The following is a 21555-nucleotide window of genomic DNA, read 5'->3' as shown; positions in this document are numbered from 1 at the left end:
ATCCTGGATGAAACACACCTTACATGATACACACCCTACATGATACGCACCCTACATGATAGACATCCTACATGACACACAACCTACATCTCAAACACTCCACATGAACCACACCCTACATGTCACACGCTCTACTTGACCCATGACACATACCCGTAATGACACATACCCCGCATGACAAACAGCCTATATGTCACACACCCTAAGTGACACACACCCTGCATGAGAAACACCCTATCTGACCCATGCTCTATATGACACACACGATAAATGTCCCACACCCTATATGAAAAGTCCTATATAATCCTTACCCTAGATAACACACACCCTACATGACACACACCCTACCCATCCAAAACCTAACTGACTCAGACCCTACATGACCCCACACTTTCTCTGACCCACAAACTACATGACACACTACATGAAACACACCCTACATGACAGAGACCTACATGACCAACACCCTACATGACACAAAACCTATATGAAAAACACCTAAAATGACAGACACCTTACATGACAGACACCCTTAATGATCCACACCATATCTAACCCACAACCGCCATAACCCACAACCTATATGACCCACAAACTACCTGACCAACGTCCTAGCTGACACACACCCTAACTGACCCACAACCTACATGACACGCACCCTACATGACACACCCTACACGACACACAACTCATATGAAAAACACCTAACATGACACCCTGAATGACACATACCGTACATGACACAACTTAATGACACACACTCTACATGACCCACACTCTATATGAAAAACATATATGACCCACACACTACGTGACACACACCCAACTTCACATAAACCCTACCTAAGCCACAACCTACATCACCCGCACCCTACCTGACCCATACCCTAACTGACTCACAACCTATATGATACACACTACATGACGCACATCATACATGACATGCAATGAAAAACACCTAACATGACACACCCTACATGACTCATACCCTATCTGACCCACACCATATATGAAAAATCCTATATGAACCACACCCCATATGACACACCCTACACGACACACACCCTAACTAATACACAACCTACATTACCCATAACTTACACGATCCAAAATCTACCAGACTGACACCCTACCTGACCTACACCTCTCCTGACCCACAACCTAAATGACACACACACTCTATATTATCCCACCCTAAATGACACATAACCTATATGAAAAACACCTAACGTTACACACACCCTAAATGACACACACTCTACATGACCAATACCTAATATGAAAAATCATATATGACCCACACCCTACGTGACACACACCCTACAAAACGCAAATCCTACCAAACCCACAACCTATATGACGCACAACCTATACGACCCATAGCCTACCTGACCCACACCCTACATGACAAAAAAATCTATATAAGAAACACTTAACATGACACACCCAATATGACCCACGCCCTATATGACATACATCCTACTTGACCCACACGATATATAACACACACTCTACACGTTACTCGCCCTACACAACACACACCTTACATGACAAATTAACACATACCCTATATGACACACACCTTAAATGACACACACCTTACATGACAAAACTTACGTGATACGAACTCTGCATGACCCCACACTATATGCACACCCAACTTGACCCACACCCTATACGACACTAACCCTAGTTGACCAGCACGAAACATAACACATGCTCTAAATGACCCAGAACCTATATGACACAATACCTACATGATACACACCCTATATGATCCACACCCTACATGACATATAGCTACACATTAGTCGCCCTCCACAGCACATCCTACAAAACACATACCCAGGGGTTCGAAGCCCAATTGACAGACCCACATGATACACACCCAAAACGTTGCAAACCCTATATGACACACACCCTGAAAACTCCCTATATGACAAACACCTTACATGAAACACACACACACATGACACACCCCACTTGACACACACTCTAGATGACGCACATGCTACATGGCACACACCTTGCATGACCAACACCCTACATACCATATACCCTACACATCACACACCCTATATGACACACACCCTGTATGACACAAACTTTACATGACACACACCCTACATATCACACACTATATATGACCCATACACTACATGACACATATCCTACATGACACACACCTTAAACGTCACACATCCAGAATGACACACACCCTAAATGAAACAAACACTACATGACATACACCCCACCTGGCACACATCCTATTTGACACACACAGCACATGACATACATCGTACAGTACACACTCTACATGACACACCCTACATGACACTCACTATACACTTCACTCAACCTTAATGACAAACACCCTATACGACACACTTTACATGACGCACACCCTACATACGCTTACCATACACGTTATACACCATACATGACAGACACCCTATATGACAAACACCTAACATGACACACACCCTGTATGACAAACACCTAAAATAACACACACCCTACATGACAAACCTTACACGTCACACCTCCTACTTGACACTCACCCAAGACGCCACACACCCTACATGATATACACCCAATATGCCAAACACCTCACGATACAAACACACTATATGACACAGTCTTCATGATACACACGCTACATGACACTAACCCGACACATCACACACCCTACATGACACACACACTATATGACAAACACATTACGTGCCACACATCCTACATCACATACACCCCACATGACACACGTCCTACGCGTCACACAAGCTACATGACACAAACCCTACTTAACTCAAACGTCACATGACACATCCCACATGACACACATGCTACACGTCACACAACCTATATGACACACTCTACATGACACACGACCGACATGACACTCACTATACACGTCACACACCCTACATGATACACACCCTATATGACAAACACCTAACATGATGTACACCCTACATGACACCCTACACGTCACACACCCTCCATGAAACTCACCCTACACGTCACACATGCTATATGATACACACCCTATATGACAAACACCCCTCGTTACCAACACACTATATGACATGCTCTTCATGATACACACACTACATGAAACTCACCCTACACGTCACACACCCTACATGACACCCACGCTATATGACAAACATCTCACATGCCACACATCCTACGTCACATACACTCACATGACACACGACCTACAAGTCACACAAGCTACGTGACACAAACCCTACTTGACCCAAACGTTGCATGACACATCCCACATGACCCATTCTACACGCCTCACCCTATATGATACACTCCACATGACACACGCCCTATATGACATTCAGCATACACGTCACACACCCTACATGACACACACTCTATGTGGCAAAACCTAACATGACACACCTTATATGACAATCATCTAACATGACACACACCCTATATGACATACTTTAGATGAAACATCCTATATGACACACTTTACATGACACACACCCTACATGACACTCACCATACACGTTACACATCCTACATGACACTCACCATACACGTTACACACCCTACATGACACACCCTATACGTCACACACCCTACAAGTCACTCACCCTACACGTCATACATCCTGTATGATACACACCAAATATGACAGACACCTCACATTACACACTATATGACACACTCTTCATGATACACACACTTCATGACATTCACCATACACGTCACGCACCCTACATGACACACATATTACATGACACAAACCCTATATGATAATCACCTAACTTGACATACACCCTATATGACATACTTTAGATGAAACACACCCTATATGAAACACACCCTACATGACACTCACCATACATGTTACACACCCTACATGACACACACCCTATATGAAAAACACCTAACATGACACACTCTACACGTCATTAACCCTACATAACACTCACCTTACACGTCATACACCCTACATAACACTCACCTTACACGTCACACACCCTATATGATACACAACAAATATGATAAACACCTCACATTACAAACACACAATATGACACACTCTTCATGATACACACTCTACATGACATTCACCCTACACGTCACACACCCTACATGACACACATCTTACATGACACACACCCTATATGATAATCACCTAACATGACATACACACTATATGACATACTTTAGATGAAACACACCCTATATGACACACTTTATATGACACACACCCTACATGACACTCAGCATACATGTTACATACCCTAAATGACACACCCTGTATGACAAACACCTAACATGACACACACCCTATCTGACACTCTACACGTCACACCCTACATAACACTCACTCTACACGTCACACACCCTAAATGATACACAACAAATATGACAAACACCTCACATTACAAACACACTATAGGACACACTCTTCATGATACGCACGCTACATGACACTCACCCTACACGTCATACACTCTACATGACACACACCCTATAAGACAACACCTTACGTGCCACACACCCTACATCACATACACCCTACATGACACACGTAGGTACACATCAAACAAGCTACATGACGCAAACCTTACTTGACCCCAAGCGTTACATGACACATCCCACATGACACGCATCCTGCATGTCACATGACCTATATGACACACCCTAAACGTCACGCACCATACATGACACACCCTACACGACCTACACCCTACATGACACACACTCAACATGTCACAAACCCTACATGACAAACACCCTTTCTGACACACATTACACGTCACACACTATACCTAACACACACTTTAGATGACACAAACCCCACATGACACACACTCTACATGACACACACCCTATATGACACAAACACACACACACACCTAACACGAACAACACTCTACAAGTTACACACCCTGCATGACACACATCATAAGCGAAACACACCTCACATGACACACATCATAAGCGAAACACACCTCACATGACACACATCATAAGCGAAACACACCTCACATGACACACATCATAAGCGAAACACACCTCACATGACACACATCCTAAATGACACTCACACGTCACACACCGTACACGTTCCACTGCCTAAATGACACACACCCTACACGCCAAACACCTTACACTTCACACACCCTACATGACACACACCTTACACGTCACACATCCTACACGTCACACATCCTACACGTCACAAATCCTGCTTGACACTCACCCTACACGTCACACACCCTATACGACTCACACCTCACATAACGCACACCCTACATGTCACACACCCTATATGACACACACCCAGCATGACACACATTCAAAGTGACACGCACCTCACATGATACAAATCCTAAATTTCACTCATTTTATACGTCACACACCCTATATGACACACCCTACATGAGAAATGCTTCACATGACGCACACCCTATATCACATACAGACTACTCGTCACACACTACACTTCACACACCCTATATGACACACACCTTACACGTCACACACCTTACTTCACACTCACCATACACGTCATACACCCCATATGACACACACCGCACATGAAACACATCCTATATGACAAACACTTCGCATGACGCACACTCTACATCATATACAAAATTCGCGTCACCCAAACTACATGTCACTCACCTTACATGACACACATCATACACGTCACACACCCAACATGTCACATACCCTACATAACACACACCATTCGCGTTATACACCAAACGCGTCACACATCCTACACATCCTATATCCTACACGTCATACAACCTTCACTGCATACACCCAACACGTCACACACCGTATTTGACACTCATCCAGCACGTAATACACCCTACATGACACAAACACACTATATGACACACACCTCACATGACAGACACCCTACATGACACACAACCTATGCGACACACACCCTGCATAACACACATCCTATGTAACACACACACCTCACATGACACATATCCTTAAATGACACTCACGTTACACGTCACACACCCTACATGACACACACCCTATATGACAAACACTTTACATGACGCACACCCTACATCACATACAAACTACGCGTCACACACCCAACACATCACATGCCTTACATGACACAAACCATACACGTCACACATCCAACATGAAACCCACCTTACACGTCACACACCCTAAGTGACACGAACCCTACACGTCACGCATCCTACATTACACACACATCCTATATGGGACACATCTCACATGACATAAAACCTGCCTGACACATGGCCTATATGACACACACTCTGCATGACACATCCTTAGTGACACACAATTCACATGACATATCCTTACTGACACTCTCCTTACACGTCATACACCCTACATGACACACACCTATATGATACACACCATACACGTCATACACGGTACATGACCCACATCCTACACGTCAAAAACCCTACACGTCAAGCACCCTAAATGACCCACACACTATCCGTCACACACTCTATATGACAAACACCCTATACGTCGCATACCGTCCACCTCACACACTCTATATGTCAAACACCTACATAACCCACATATTATCCGTCACACACTCTACGTGACAAACACCCTATACGTCATATACCGTACACGTCACATACTCTATATGTGACAAACCCTACATCAAACAGACGCCAAATAACACAACCTACACGTGGAATACCTAACATGACACACACCCTACATGTAACAAAATCTACAAGACACACACTCTATAGGTCACATACCCTATATCACACATCCTAAACGTCATTTACCCTACACATCACACACTCTATACATCACACACCTCCCAAGTCACACACACTACACGTAAAACATCCTAGACATCACACACTCTACATCACACACACTGCACTTCACAAACACTACAAGCCACGCACCTTATACGTCACACACCCCACACGTCACATACCTAATTGTCACACCCTACATGGAATACATCCTACGTCACCAGAGCTGATGCCTTTCTCCTTAACCTTGAGGAAGTTTACACAGGTCACCTGGACCAGAGACTGTGATCATCTCAGGTGGGACAAGACTTACGTACTTCTCTGGTCACGACGCCCACCATGCCCGTCCAAGATCCATCCTCCCTCTTCGTGCCCCACGAACCATCAGGTGGTCGCACAAACGTATACCTGATGATATATATATATATTTATTTATTTATTTTGCTTTGTCGCTGTCTCCCGCGTTTGCGAGGTAGCGCAAGGAAACACACGAAAGAAATGGCCCAACCCACCCTCATACACATGTATATACACACACGTCCACACACGCAAATTTACATGCCTATACATCTTAATATACACATATATATTACACACACGGACACATACATATATACCCATGCACACAATTCACACTGTCTGTCTTTATTCATTCCCACCGCCACCTCGCCACACATGGAATACCATCCCCCTCCCCCTCATGTGTGCGGAGTAGCCCTAGGAAAAGACAACAAACGACTCATTCGTTCACACTCAGTCCCAAGCTGCCATGCAATAATGCCCTAAACCACAGCTCCCTTTCCACATCCAGGCCCCACACAGCTTTCCATGGTTTACCCCAGACGCTTCACATGCCCTGATTCAATCCACTGACAGCCCGTCAACCCCGGATACCACATCGATCCAATTCACTCTATTCCTTGCTCGCCTTTCACCCTCCTGCATGTTCAGGCCCCGATCACTCAAAATCTTTTTCACTCCATCTTTCCACCTCCAATTTGGTCTCCCACTTCTCCTCGTTCCCTCCACCTCCGACACATATATCCTCTTGGTCAATCTTTCCTCACTCATTCTTTCCATGTGCCCAAACCATTTCAAAACACCCTCTTCTGCTCTCTCAACCACGCTCTTTTTATTTCCACACATCTCTCTTACCCTTACATTACTTACTCCATCAAACCACCTCAGACCACACATTGTCCTCAAACATCTCATTTCCAGCACATCCACCCTCCTGCGCACAACTCTATCCATAGCCCACGCCTCGCAACCATACAACATTGTTGGAACCACTATTCCTTCGAACATACCCATTTTTGCTTTCCGAGATAATGTTCTCGACTTCCACACATTCTTCAAGGCTCCCAGGATTTTCGCCCCTTTCCCCACCCAATGATTCACTTCCGCTTCCATGGTTCCATCCGCTGCCAGATCCACTCCCGGATATCTAAAACACTTTACTTCCTCCAGTTTTTCTCCATTCAAACTTACCTCCCAATTGACTTGACCCTCAACCCGACTGTACCTAATAACCTTGCTCTTATTCACATTTACTCTTAACTTTCTTCTTTCACACACTTTACCAAACTCAGTCACCAGCTTCCGCAGTTTCTCACATGGATCAGCCACCAGCGCTGTATCATCAGCGAACAACAACTGACTCACTTCCCAAGCTCTCTCATCCACAACAGACTTCATTTTTCTCCCTCTTTCCAAAACTCTTGCATTCACCTCCCTGACAACCCCATCCATAAACAAATTAAACAACCATGGAGACATCACACACCCCTGCCGCAAACCTACATTCACTGAGAACCAATCACTTTCCTCTCTTTCTACACGTACACATGCCTTACATCCTCGATAAAAACTTTTCACTGCTTCTAACAACTTGCCACCCACACCATATATTCTTAATACCTTCCACAGAGCATCTCTTTCAACTCTATCATATGCCTTCTCCAGCCATAAATGCTACATACAAGTCCATTTGCTTTTCTAAGTATTTCTCACATACATTCTTCAAAGCAAACACCTGATCCACACATCCTCTAACACTTCTGAAACCACACTGCTCTTCCCCAATTTGATGCTCTGTACATGTATATATATATATATATATATATATATATATATATATATATATATATATATATATATATATATATATATATATATATATATATATATATATATATATATATATATATATATATATATATATATATATATATATATATATATATATATATTATATATATATATATATATATATATATATATATATATAATATATATATATATATATATATATATATATATATATATATATATATATATATATATATATATATATATATATATATATATATATTATATATATATATATATATATATATATATATATATATATATATATATATATATATATATATATATATATATATATATATATATATATATATATATATATATATATATATATATATATATATATATATATACATATATATATATATATATATATATATATATATATATATATATATATATATATATATATATATATATATATATATATATATATATATATATATATATATATATATATATTTTCTTTCTTTTCTTTCAAACTATTCGCCATTTCTCGCATTAGCGAGGTAGCGTTAAGAACAGAGGACTGGGCCTTGAGGGAATACCCTCACCTGGCCCAATTCTCTGTTCCTTCTTTTGGAAAATTAAAAAAAAAAAAAAACGAGAGGGGAGGATTTCCATCCCCCCGCTCCCTCCCCTTTTAGTCGCCTTCTACGACACGCAGGGAATACGTGGGAAGTATTCTTTCTCCCCTATCCCCAGGGATAATATATATATATATATATATATATATATATATATATATATATATATATATATATATATATATATATATATATATATATATATATATATATATAAATATAAATATATACATATATGTATATATATATATATATATATATATATATATATATATATATATATATATATATATATATATATATATATATATATATATATATATATATATATATATATATATATATATATATATATATATATATATATATATATCTTTTTTTTTCTTTAAACTATTCACCATTCCCCGCGTTAGCGAGGTAGCGTTAAGAAGAGAGGTCTGGGCCTTTTTTGGAATATCCTCACCTGGCCCCCTCTGTTCCTTCTTTTGGAAAAAAAAAATGAGTGGGGAGGATTATATATATATATATATATATATATATATATATATATATATATATATATATATATATATATATATATATATATATATATATATATATATATATATATATATATATATATATATATATATATATATATATATATATATATATATATATATATATATATATATATATATATATATATATATATATATATATATATATATATATATATATATATATATATATATATATATATATATATATATATATATATATATATATATATATATATATATATATATATATATATATATATATATATATATATATATATATATATATATATATATATATATATATATATATATATATATATATATATATATATATATATATATATATATATATATATATATATATATATATATATATATATATATATATATATATATATATATATATATATATATATATATATATATATATATATATATATATATATATATATATATATATATATATATATATATATATATATATATATATATATATATATATATATATATATATATATATATATATATATATATATATATATATATATATATATATATATATATATATATATATATATATATATATATATATATATATATATATATATATATATATATATATATATATATATATATATATATATATATATATATATATATATATATATATATATATATTATTTCCTTTTTTATCTTTGTCGCTGTCTCCCGCGTTTGCGAGGTAGCGCAAGGAAACAGACGAAAGAAATGGCCCAACCCACCCCCATACACATGTATATACATACACGTCCACACACGCAAATATACATAACTATACATCTCATGGTACACATATATATACACAATAGACATATACATCTATACATTTTTTTTTTTTTTTTGCTTTGTCGCTGTCTCCCGCGTTTGCGAGGTAGAGCAAGGAAACAGACGAAAGAAATGGCCCAACCCACCCCCATACACATGTATATACATACTTCCACACACGCAAATATACATACCTACACAGCTTTCCATGGTTTACCCCAGACGCTTCACATGCCTTGATTCAATCCACTGACAGCACGTCAACCCCGGTATACCACATCGCTCCAATTCACTCTATTCCTTGCCCTCCTTTCACCCTCCTGCATGTTCAGGCCCCGATCACACAAAATCTTTTTCACTCCATCTTTCCACCTCTAATTTGGTCTCCCTCTTCTCCTCGTTCCCTCCACCTCCGACACATATTCTCTTGGTCAATCTTTCCTCACTCATTCTCTCCATGTGCCCGAACCACTTCAAAACACCCTCCCCTGCTCTCTCAACCACACTCTTTTTATTTCCATACATCTCTCTTACCCTTACGTTACTTACTCGATCAAACCACCTCTCACCACATATTGTCCTCAAACATCTCATTTCCAGCACATCCATCCTACTGCGCACAACTCTATCCATAGCCCACGTCTCGCAACCATACAACATTGTTGGAACCACTATTCCTTCAAACATACCCATTTTTGCTCTCCGAGATAATGTTCTCGACTTCCACACATTCTTCAAGGCTCCCAGAATTTTCGCCCCCTCCCCCACCCTATGATCCACTTCCGCTTCCATGGTTCCATCCGCTGCCAGATCCACTCCCAGATATCTAAAACACTTCACTTCCTCCAGTTTTTCTCCATTCAAACTCACCTCCCAATTGACTTGACCCTCAACCCTACTGTACCTAATAACCTTGCTCTTATTCACATTTACTCTTAACTTTCTTCTTTCACACACTTTACCAAACTTAGTCACCAGCTTCTGCACTTTCTCACATGAATCAGCCACCAGCGCTGTATCATCAGCGAACAACAACTGACTCACTTCCCAAGCTCTCTCATCCCCAACAGACTTCATACTTGCCCCTCTCTCCAAAACTCTTGCATTCACCTCCCTAACAACTCCATCCATAAACAAATTAAACAACCATGGAGACATCACACACCCCTGCCGCAAACCTACATTCACTGAGAACCAATCACTTTCCTCTCTTCCTACACGTACACATGCCTTACATCCTCGATAAAAACTTTTCACTGCTTCTAAGAACTTGCCTCCCACACCATATATTCTTAATACCTTCCACAGAGCATCTCTATCAACTCTATCATATGCCTTCTCCAGATCCATAAATGCTACATATACATATACATATGTACATAATTTCTACTATCTGCCTTTATTCATTCCCATCGCCACCTCGCCACACATGGAATAACATCCCCCTCCCCCCTCATGTGTGCGAGGTAGCGCTGGGAAAAGACAACAAAGGCCCCATTCGTTCAAACTCAGTCTCTAGCTGTCATGTAATAATGCACCGAAACCACAGTTCCCTTTCCACATCCAGGCCCCACAAAACTTTCCATGGTTTACCCCAGATGCATCACACAGCCTGGTTCAATCCACTGACAGCACGTCGACCGCGGTATAACACATCGTTCCAATTCACTCTATTCCTTGCACGCCATTCACCCTCCTACAGGTTCAGGTTCTGATCACTCAAAATCTCTTTCACTCCATCTTTCCACCTCCAATTTGGTCTCCCACTTCTCGTTCCCACCATCTCTGACACATATATCCTCTTGGTCAGTCTTTCCTCACTCGTTCTCTCCATGTGACCAAACCATTTTAAAACACACTCTTCTGCTCTCTCAACCATATTCTTTTTATCACCACACATCTATCTCACCGTATCATTATTTACTCGATCAAACCACCTCACACCACATAGTGTCCTCAAACATCTCATTTCCAGCAAATCCACCGTCCTCCGCACAACTCTATCTATAGCACACGCCTCGCAAACATATAACATTGTTGTAACCAGTATCCTTCGAACATACACATTTTTCCTTTCCGAGATAATATTTTCGACTTCCACACATTCTTCAACGCTCCAAAAACTTTCGCCCCATCTCCCACACAATGATTCACTTCCGCTTCCATGGTTCCATCTACTGCCAAATCCAATCCCAAATATCTAAAACACTTCAATTCCTCCAGTTTTTCTCCATTTAAACTTACCTCCCGATTGACTTGGCTCTCAACCCTACTGTACCAAATAACCTTGCTCGCATTCACATTTACTCTCAGCTTTCTTAGATCGATGTGGTATACCGGGGTCGACGTGCTGTCAATAGATTGAATCAGGGCATGTGAAGGGTCTAGGGTAAACCATGGAAAGTTTTGTGGGGCCTGGATGAGGAAAGGGAGCTGTGGTTTCGGACATTATTACATGACAGCTAGAGACTGAATGTGAACGAATGGGGCCTTTGTTGTGCTTTCCTAGCGCTACCTCGCACACATGAGGGGGGAGGGGGATGTTATTCCATGTGTGGCGAGGTGGCGATGGCAATAAAGAAAGGCAGACAGTATGAATTATGTACATATGTATAGATGTATATGTCTGTGAGGATATATTCATGTGTACATTGGGATGTATAGGTATGTGTACTTGTATGTGTGGACGTGTATGTATATACATGTGTATGGGAGTGGGTTGGGCCATTTTTTTCGTCTGTTTTCTTGCGCTACCTCGCAAACGCGGGAGACAGCGACAAAGCAAATAAAAAGAAATAATATATATATATATATATATATAAATATATATATATATATATATATATATATATATATATATATATATATATATATATATATATATATATATATATATATATATATATATATATATATATATATATATATATATATATTTATATATTATTTTTTTCATTTTTATTTTGCTTTGTCGCTGTGTCCGGCGTTTGCGAGGTAGCGCAAGGAAACAGACGAAAGAAATGGCCCAACACACCCCCATGCACAATGTATACACACACACACGTCCGCACACGCAAATATACATACCTATATATCTCAATGTACATATATATATATATATATATATATATATATATATATATATATATATATATATATATATATATATATATATATATATATATATATATATATATATATATATACACAGACACATACATATATACCTATGCACACAATACACACTGTCTGCACCCATTCACTCCCATCGCCACCTCGCCACACATGGAATACCATTCCCCTCCCCCCTCATGTGTGCGAGGTAGACATAGGAAAAGAAAACAAAGGCCCCATTCGTTCACACTCAGTCTCTAGCTGCCACGCAATAATGCCCGAAACCACAGCTCCCTTTCCACATCCAGGCCCCAGACGCTTCACATGCCCGGTATACCACATCGCTCCAATTCACTCTATTCCTTGCCCTCCTTTCACCCTCCTGCATGTTCAGGCCCCGATCACACAAAATCTTTTTCACTTCATCTTTCCACCTCCAATTTGGTCTCCCTCTTCTCCTTGTTCCCTCCACCTCCGACACATATATCCTCTTGGTCAATCTTTCCTCACTCATCCTCTCCATGTTCCCAAACCACTTCAAAACACCCTCTTCTGCTCTCTCAACCACGCTCTTTTTATTTCCACACATCTCTCTTACCCTTACGTTACTCACTCGATCAAACCACCTCACACCACACATTGTCCTCAAACATCTCATTTCCAGCACATCCATCCTCCTGCGCACAACTCTATCCATAGCCCACGCCTCGCAACCATACAACGTTGTTGGAACCGCTATTCCTTCAAACATACCCATTTTTGCTTTCCGAGATAATGTTCTCGACTTCCACACATTCTTCAAGGCCCCCAGGATTTTCGCCCCCTCCCCCACCCTATGATCCACTTCCGCTTCCATGGTTCCATCCGCTGCCAGATCCACTTCCAGATATCTAAAACACTTCACTTCCTCCAGTTTTTCTCCATTCAAACTCACCTCCCAATTGACTTGACCCTCAACCCTACTGTACCTAATAACCTTGCTCTTATTCACATTTACTCTTAACTTTCTTCTTCCACACACTTTTCCAAACTCAGTCACCAGCTTCTGCAGTTTCTCACATGAATCAGCCACCAGCGCTGTATCATCAGCGAACAAAAACTGACTCACTTCCCAAGCTCTCTCATCCACAACAGACTTCATACTTGCCCCTCTTTCCAAAACTCTTGCATTTACCTCCTTAACAACCCCATCCATAAACAAATTAAACAACCATGGAGACATCACACACCCCTGCCGCAAACCTACATTCACTGAGAACCAATCACTTTCCTCTCTTCCTACACGTACACATGCCTTACATCCTCGATAAAAACTTTTCACTGCTTCTAACAACTTTCCTCCCACACCATATATTCTTAATACCTTCCACAGAGCATCTCTATCAACTCTATTATATGCCTTCTCCAGATCCATAAATGCTACATACAAATCCATTTGCTTTTCTAAGTATTTCTCACATACATTCTTCAAAGCAAACACCTGATCCACACATCCTCTACCACTTCTGAAACCACACTGCTCTTCCCCAATCTGATGCTCTGTACATGCCTTCATCCTCTCAATCAATACCCTCCCATATAATTTACCAGGAATACTCAACAAACTTATACCTCTGTAATTTGAGCACTCACTCTTATCCCCTTTGCCTTTGTACAATGGCACTATGCACGCATTCCGCCAATCCTCAGGCACCTCACCATGAGTCATACATACATTAAATAACCTTACCAACCAGTCAACAATACAGTCACCCCCTTTTTTAATAAATTCCACTGCAATACCATCCAAACCTGCTGTCTTGCCGGCTTTCATCTTCCGCAAAGCTTTCACTACCTCTTCTCTGTTTACCAAATCATTTTCCCTAACCCTCTCACTTTGCACACCACCTCGACCAAAACACCCTATATTTGCCACTCTATCATCAAACACATTCAACAAACCTTCAAAATACTCACTCCATCTCCTTCTCACATCACCACTACTTGTTATCACCTCCCCACTTGCGCCCTTCACCGAAGTTCCCATTTGCTCCCTTGTCTTACGCACTTTATTTACCTCCTTCCAGAACATCTTTTTATTCTCCCTAAAATTTAATGATACTCTCTCACCCCAACTCTCATTTGCCCTTTTTTTCACCTCTTGCACCTTTCTCTTGACCTCCTGTCTCTTTCTTTTAGACATCTCCCACTCAATTGCATTTTTCCCTGCAAAAATCGTCCAAATGCCTCTCTCTTCTCTTTCACTAATACTCTTACTTCTTCATCCCACCACTCACTACCCTTTCTAATCAACCCACCTCCCACTCTTCTCATGCCAGAAGCATCTTTTGCGCAATCCATCACTGATTCCCTAAATACATCCCATTCCTCCCCCACTCCCCTTACTTCCATTGTTCTCACCTTTTTCCATTCTGTACTCAGTCTCTCCTGGTACTTCCTCACACAGGTCTCCTTCTCAAGCTCACTTACTCTCACCACCCTCTTCACCTCAACATTCACTCTTCTTTTCTGAAAACCCATACAAATCTTCACCTTAGCCTCCACAAGATAATGATCAGACATCCTCCAGTTGCACCTCTCAGCACATTAACATCCAAAAGTCTCTCTTTCGCACGCCTGTCAATTAACACGTAATCCAATAACGCTCTCTGGCCATCTCTCCTACTTACATAAGTATACTTATGTATATCTCGCTTTTTAAACCAATGGCACTATGCACGCATTCCACCAATCCTCAGGCACCTCACCATGAGTCATACATACATTAAATAACCTTACCAACCAGTCAACAATACAGTCACCCCCTTTTTTAATAAATTCCACTGCAATACCATCCAAACCTGCTGCCTTGCCGGCTTTCATCTTCCGCAAAGCTTTTACTACCTCTTCTCTGTTTACCAAATCATTTCCCTAACCGTCTCACTTTGCACACCACCTCGACCAAAACACCCTTTATCTGCCACTCTTTCATCAAACACATTCAACAAACCTTCAAAATACTCACTCCATCTCCTTCTCACATCACGTCTACTTGTTATCACCTCCCCATTTGCGCCCTTCACTGAAGTTCCCATTTCCTCCCTTGTCTTACGCACTTTATCTCCTTCCAGAACATCTTTTTATTCTCCCTAAAATTTAATGATACTCTCTCACCCCAATTCTCATTTGCCCTCTTTTTCACCTCTTGTACCCTTCTCTTGACCTCCTGTCTCTTTCTTTTATACATCTCCCACTCAATTGCATTTTTCCCTGCAAAAATCGTCCAAATGCCTCTCTTTTCTCATTCACTAATAATCTTACTTCTTCATCCCACCGCTTTCTAATCAACCCACCTCCCACTCTTCTCATGCCACAAGCATCTTTTTCGCAATCCATCACTGATTCCCTAAATACATCCCATTCCTCTCCCACTCCCCTTACTTCCATTGTTCTCACCTTTTTCCATTCTGTATTCAGTCTCTCCTGGTACTTCCTCACACAAGTCTCCTTCCCAAGCTCACTTAATCTCACCACCCTCTTAACCCCAACATTCACTCTTCTTTTCTGAAAACCCATACAAATCTTCACCTTAGCCTCCACAAGATAATGATCAGACATCCCTCCAGTTGCACCTCTCAGCACATTAACATCCAAAAGTCTCTCTTTCGCGCGCCTGTCAATTAACAGGTAATCCAATAACGCTCTCTGGCCATCTCTCCTACTTACATACGTATACTTATGTATATCTCGCTTTTTAATCCAGGTATTCCCAATCACCACTCCTTTTTCAGCACATAAATCTACAAGCTCTTCACCATTTCCATTTACAACACTGAACACCTCATGTATACCATTTATTACGTTAACTGCCCCATTACTCACCTTTGCATTCACATTACCCATCACTATAACCCGGTCTCGTGCATCAAAACCACTAACACACTCATTCAGGTGCTCCCGAAACACTTGCCTCTCGTGATCTTTCTTCTCATGCCCAGGTGCATTTGCACCAATAATCACCCATCTCTCTCCATCAACTTTCAGTTTTACCCATATTAATCGAGAATTTACTTTCTTACATTCTATCACATACTCCCACAACCCCTGTTTCAGGAGTACTGCTACTCCTTCCCTTGCTCTTGTCCTCTCACTAACCCCTGACTTTACTCCCAGGACATTTCCAAACCACTCTTCCCCTTTGCCCTTGAAGTTCGTTTCACTCAGAGCCAAAACATCCAGGTTCCTTTCCTCAAACGTACTACCTATCTCTCCTTTTTTCACATCTTGGTTACATCGACACACATTTAGACACCCCAGTCTGAGCCTTCGAGGAGGATGAGCAATACCCGCGTGACTCCTTCTTCTGTTTCCCATTTTAGAAAGTCAAAAATACAAGGAGGGGAGGATTTCTGGCCCCCCGCTCCCGTCCCGTCTAGTCGCCTTCTACGACAAGCGAGGAATGCGTGTGAAGTATTCTTTCACCCCTATCCCCAGGGATGATATATATACATATATACATATATACACATATACACATACATACGCACATATACACACATACACACATATACATATATATACATATGAAAAAGTCAGAAATAATTTAGAAAACTGAAACTTCTAGCTTGAAATGAAATGAAAAATGAATGTCATATAATGGTTCAACCTCTGGCTATGGAAAAGGGAAATGTATAATTTATTTACACAAACGTCAATAGTAGTTTTCCTCAATTTAACCACTGTATCATACTGCCTGGTCCACTTCTCTTATCATGAAAGAGGAATATTTGCTTATGACGTTTCTCAATTTTCTTCATCACACAAAGTACAACCATATCTTGGATACATGAGGGTAGGTAGTTGGTCATCCGCCATGATAAAGCCTTGACAGACCAAAAATTTATCTGGACCTCAACTTTTCCAGTACATTTATTAGAAACACCTTTTTGCTTTCAATCTCTATCACTTTGCAAAAGAAAAAACTCTCTTTACTCACATTTCAATGAAAGAATAAGCATATGCTCAACAACCCCATCCATAAACAAATTAAACAAACATGGACACATCATACACCCCTGCCGCAAACCTCCATTCACTGAGAACCAATCACTTTCCTCTCTTCCTACACATGCACATTTGCGCGTGTGGACGTGTATGTATATACATTGTGTATGGGGGTGGGTTGGGCCATTTCTTTCGTCTGTTTCCTTGCGCTACCTCGCAAACGAGGGAGACAGTTACAAAGCAAAATAAGTAAATGAAAACATATATATACATATTATATATATATATATATATATATATATATATATATATATATATATATATATATATATATATATATATATATATATATATATATATATATATATATATGTATATATATATATATATATATATATATATATATATATATATATATATATATATATATATATATATATATATATATATATATATATATATATATATATATATATATATATATATATATATATATATATATAAAACACTTTACTTTCTCCAGTTTTTCTCCATTCAAACTCACCTCCCAATTGACTTGACCCTCAACCGTACTGTACCTAATTACCTTGCTCTTATTCACATTTACTCTTAACTTTCTTCTTTCACACACTTTACCAAACTCAGTCACCAGCTTCTGCACTTTCTCAAATGAATCAGCCACCAGCGTTGTACCATCAGCGAACAACAACTGACTCACTTCCCAAGCTCTCTCATCCCCAACAGACTTCATACTTCCCCCTCTTTCCAAAACTCTTGCATTCACCTCCCTAACAACCCCATCCATAAACAAATTAAACAACCATGGAGACATCACACACCCCTGCCGCAAACCTACATTCACTGAGAACTAATCACTTTCTCTCTTCCTACACGTACACATGCCTTACATCCTCGATAAAAACTTTTCACTGCTTCTAACAACTTGCCTCCTACACCATATATTCTTAATACCTTCCACAGAGCATCTCTATCAACTCTATCATATGCCTTCTCCAGATCCATAAATGCTACATACAAATCCATTTGCTTTTCTAAGTATTTCTCACATACATTCTTCAAAGTAAACATCTGATCCACACATCCTCTACCACTTCTGAAACCACACTGCTCTTCCCCAATCTGATGCTCTGTACGTGCCTTCACCCTCTCAATCAATACCCTCCCATAAAATTTACCAGGAATACTCAACAAACTTATACTTCTGGATGAAGTAAAGTGTTTTAGATATCTGGGAGTGGATCTGGCAGCGGATGGAAACATGGAAGCGGAAGTGGATCATAGGGTGGGGGAGTTAGCGAAAATCCTGGGAGCCTTGAAGAATGTGTGGAAGTCGAGAACATTATCTCGGAAAGCAAAAATGTGTATGTTTGAAGGAATAGTGGTTCCAACAATGTTCTATGGTTGCGAGGCGTGGGCTATGGATAGAGTTGTGCGCAGGAGGATGGATGTGCTGGAAATGAGATGTTTGAGGAAATGTGTGGTGTTAGGTGGTTTGATCGAGTAAGCAACGTAAGTGTAAGAGAGATGTGTGGAAATAAAAAGAGCGTGGTTGTGACAGCAGAAGAAGGTGTTTTGAAATGGTTTGGGCACATGGAGAGAATGAGTGAGGAAAGATTGACCAAGAGGATATATGTGTCGGAGGTGGAGGGAACGAGAAGTGGGAGACCAAATTGGAGGTGGAAAAATGGAGTGAAAAAGATTTTGTGTGATCGGGGCCAGAACATGCAGGAGGGTGAAAGGAGGGCAAGGAATAGAGTGAATTTGATCGATGTGGTATACCGGGCTTGACGTGCTGTCAGTGGATTGAATCAGAGCATGTGAAGCATCTGGGGTAAACCATGGAAAGCTCTGTAGGTATGTATATTTGCGTTTGTGGACGTATGTATATACATGTGTATGGGGGTGGGTTGGGCCATTTCTTTCGTCTGTTTCTTTGCGCTACCTCGCAAACGCGGGAGACAGCGACAAAGCAAAAAAAAAAAAAAGAAATATATATATATATATATATATATATATATATATATATATATATATATATATATATATATATATATATATTCTTATCATTATTAGTTTCTTTTTATTTTGCTTTGTCGCTGTCTCCCGCGTTTACGAAGTAGCGCAAGGAAACAGACGAAAGAATGGCCCAACCCGCCCACATACACATGTATATACATACACGTCCACACACGGAAATATACATACCAATACATCTCAATGTACACATATATATACACATACAGACATGTACATTTATACACATGTACACAATTCATACTGTCTGCCTTTATTTGTTCCCATCGCCACCTCGCCACACATGGAATACCAACCCCCTCCCTCCTCACATGTGCGAGGTAGCGCTAGGAAAAGACACCAAAGGCCCCATTCGTTCACACTCAGTCTCTAGCTGTCATGTAATAATGCACCGAAACCACAGCTCCCTTTCCACATCCAGGCCCCACACAACTTTCCATGGTTTACCCCAGGCGCTTCACATGCCCTGGTTCAATCCATTGACAGCACGTCAACCCCGGTATACCACATCGTATCAATTCACTCTATTCCTTGCACGCCTTT

At 39.9% G+C, this 21555-nt stretch overlaps 1 protein-coding gene across 1 annotated transcript in view; it reads right to left on the bottom strand.

The window, feature by feature from the left end:
• The window catches only part of LOC139753935 (probable glutamate receptor), a 133967-nt gene that overhangs the window by 90744 nt on the left and 21668 nt on the right, over positions 1-21555 (bottom strand). Inside the window, exon 5 of the mRNA XM_071670894.1 lies at positions 7094-7184. Coding sequence (XP_071526995.1) covers positions 7094-7184 — 91 coding nt within the window. The remainder of the gene's footprint in view (positions 1-7093; positions 7185-21555) is intronic.

This window comes from Panulirus ornatus, chromosome 16 (genome assembly GCF_036320965.1).
Source record: "Panulirus ornatus isolate Po-2019 chromosome 16, ASM3632096v1, whole genome shotgun sequence".
NCBI lineage: Eukaryota > Metazoa > Arthropoda > Malacostraca > Decapoda > Palinuridae > Panulirus > Panulirus ornatus.
This window is presented reverse-complemented; position numbering and strand designations above follow the sequence as displayed.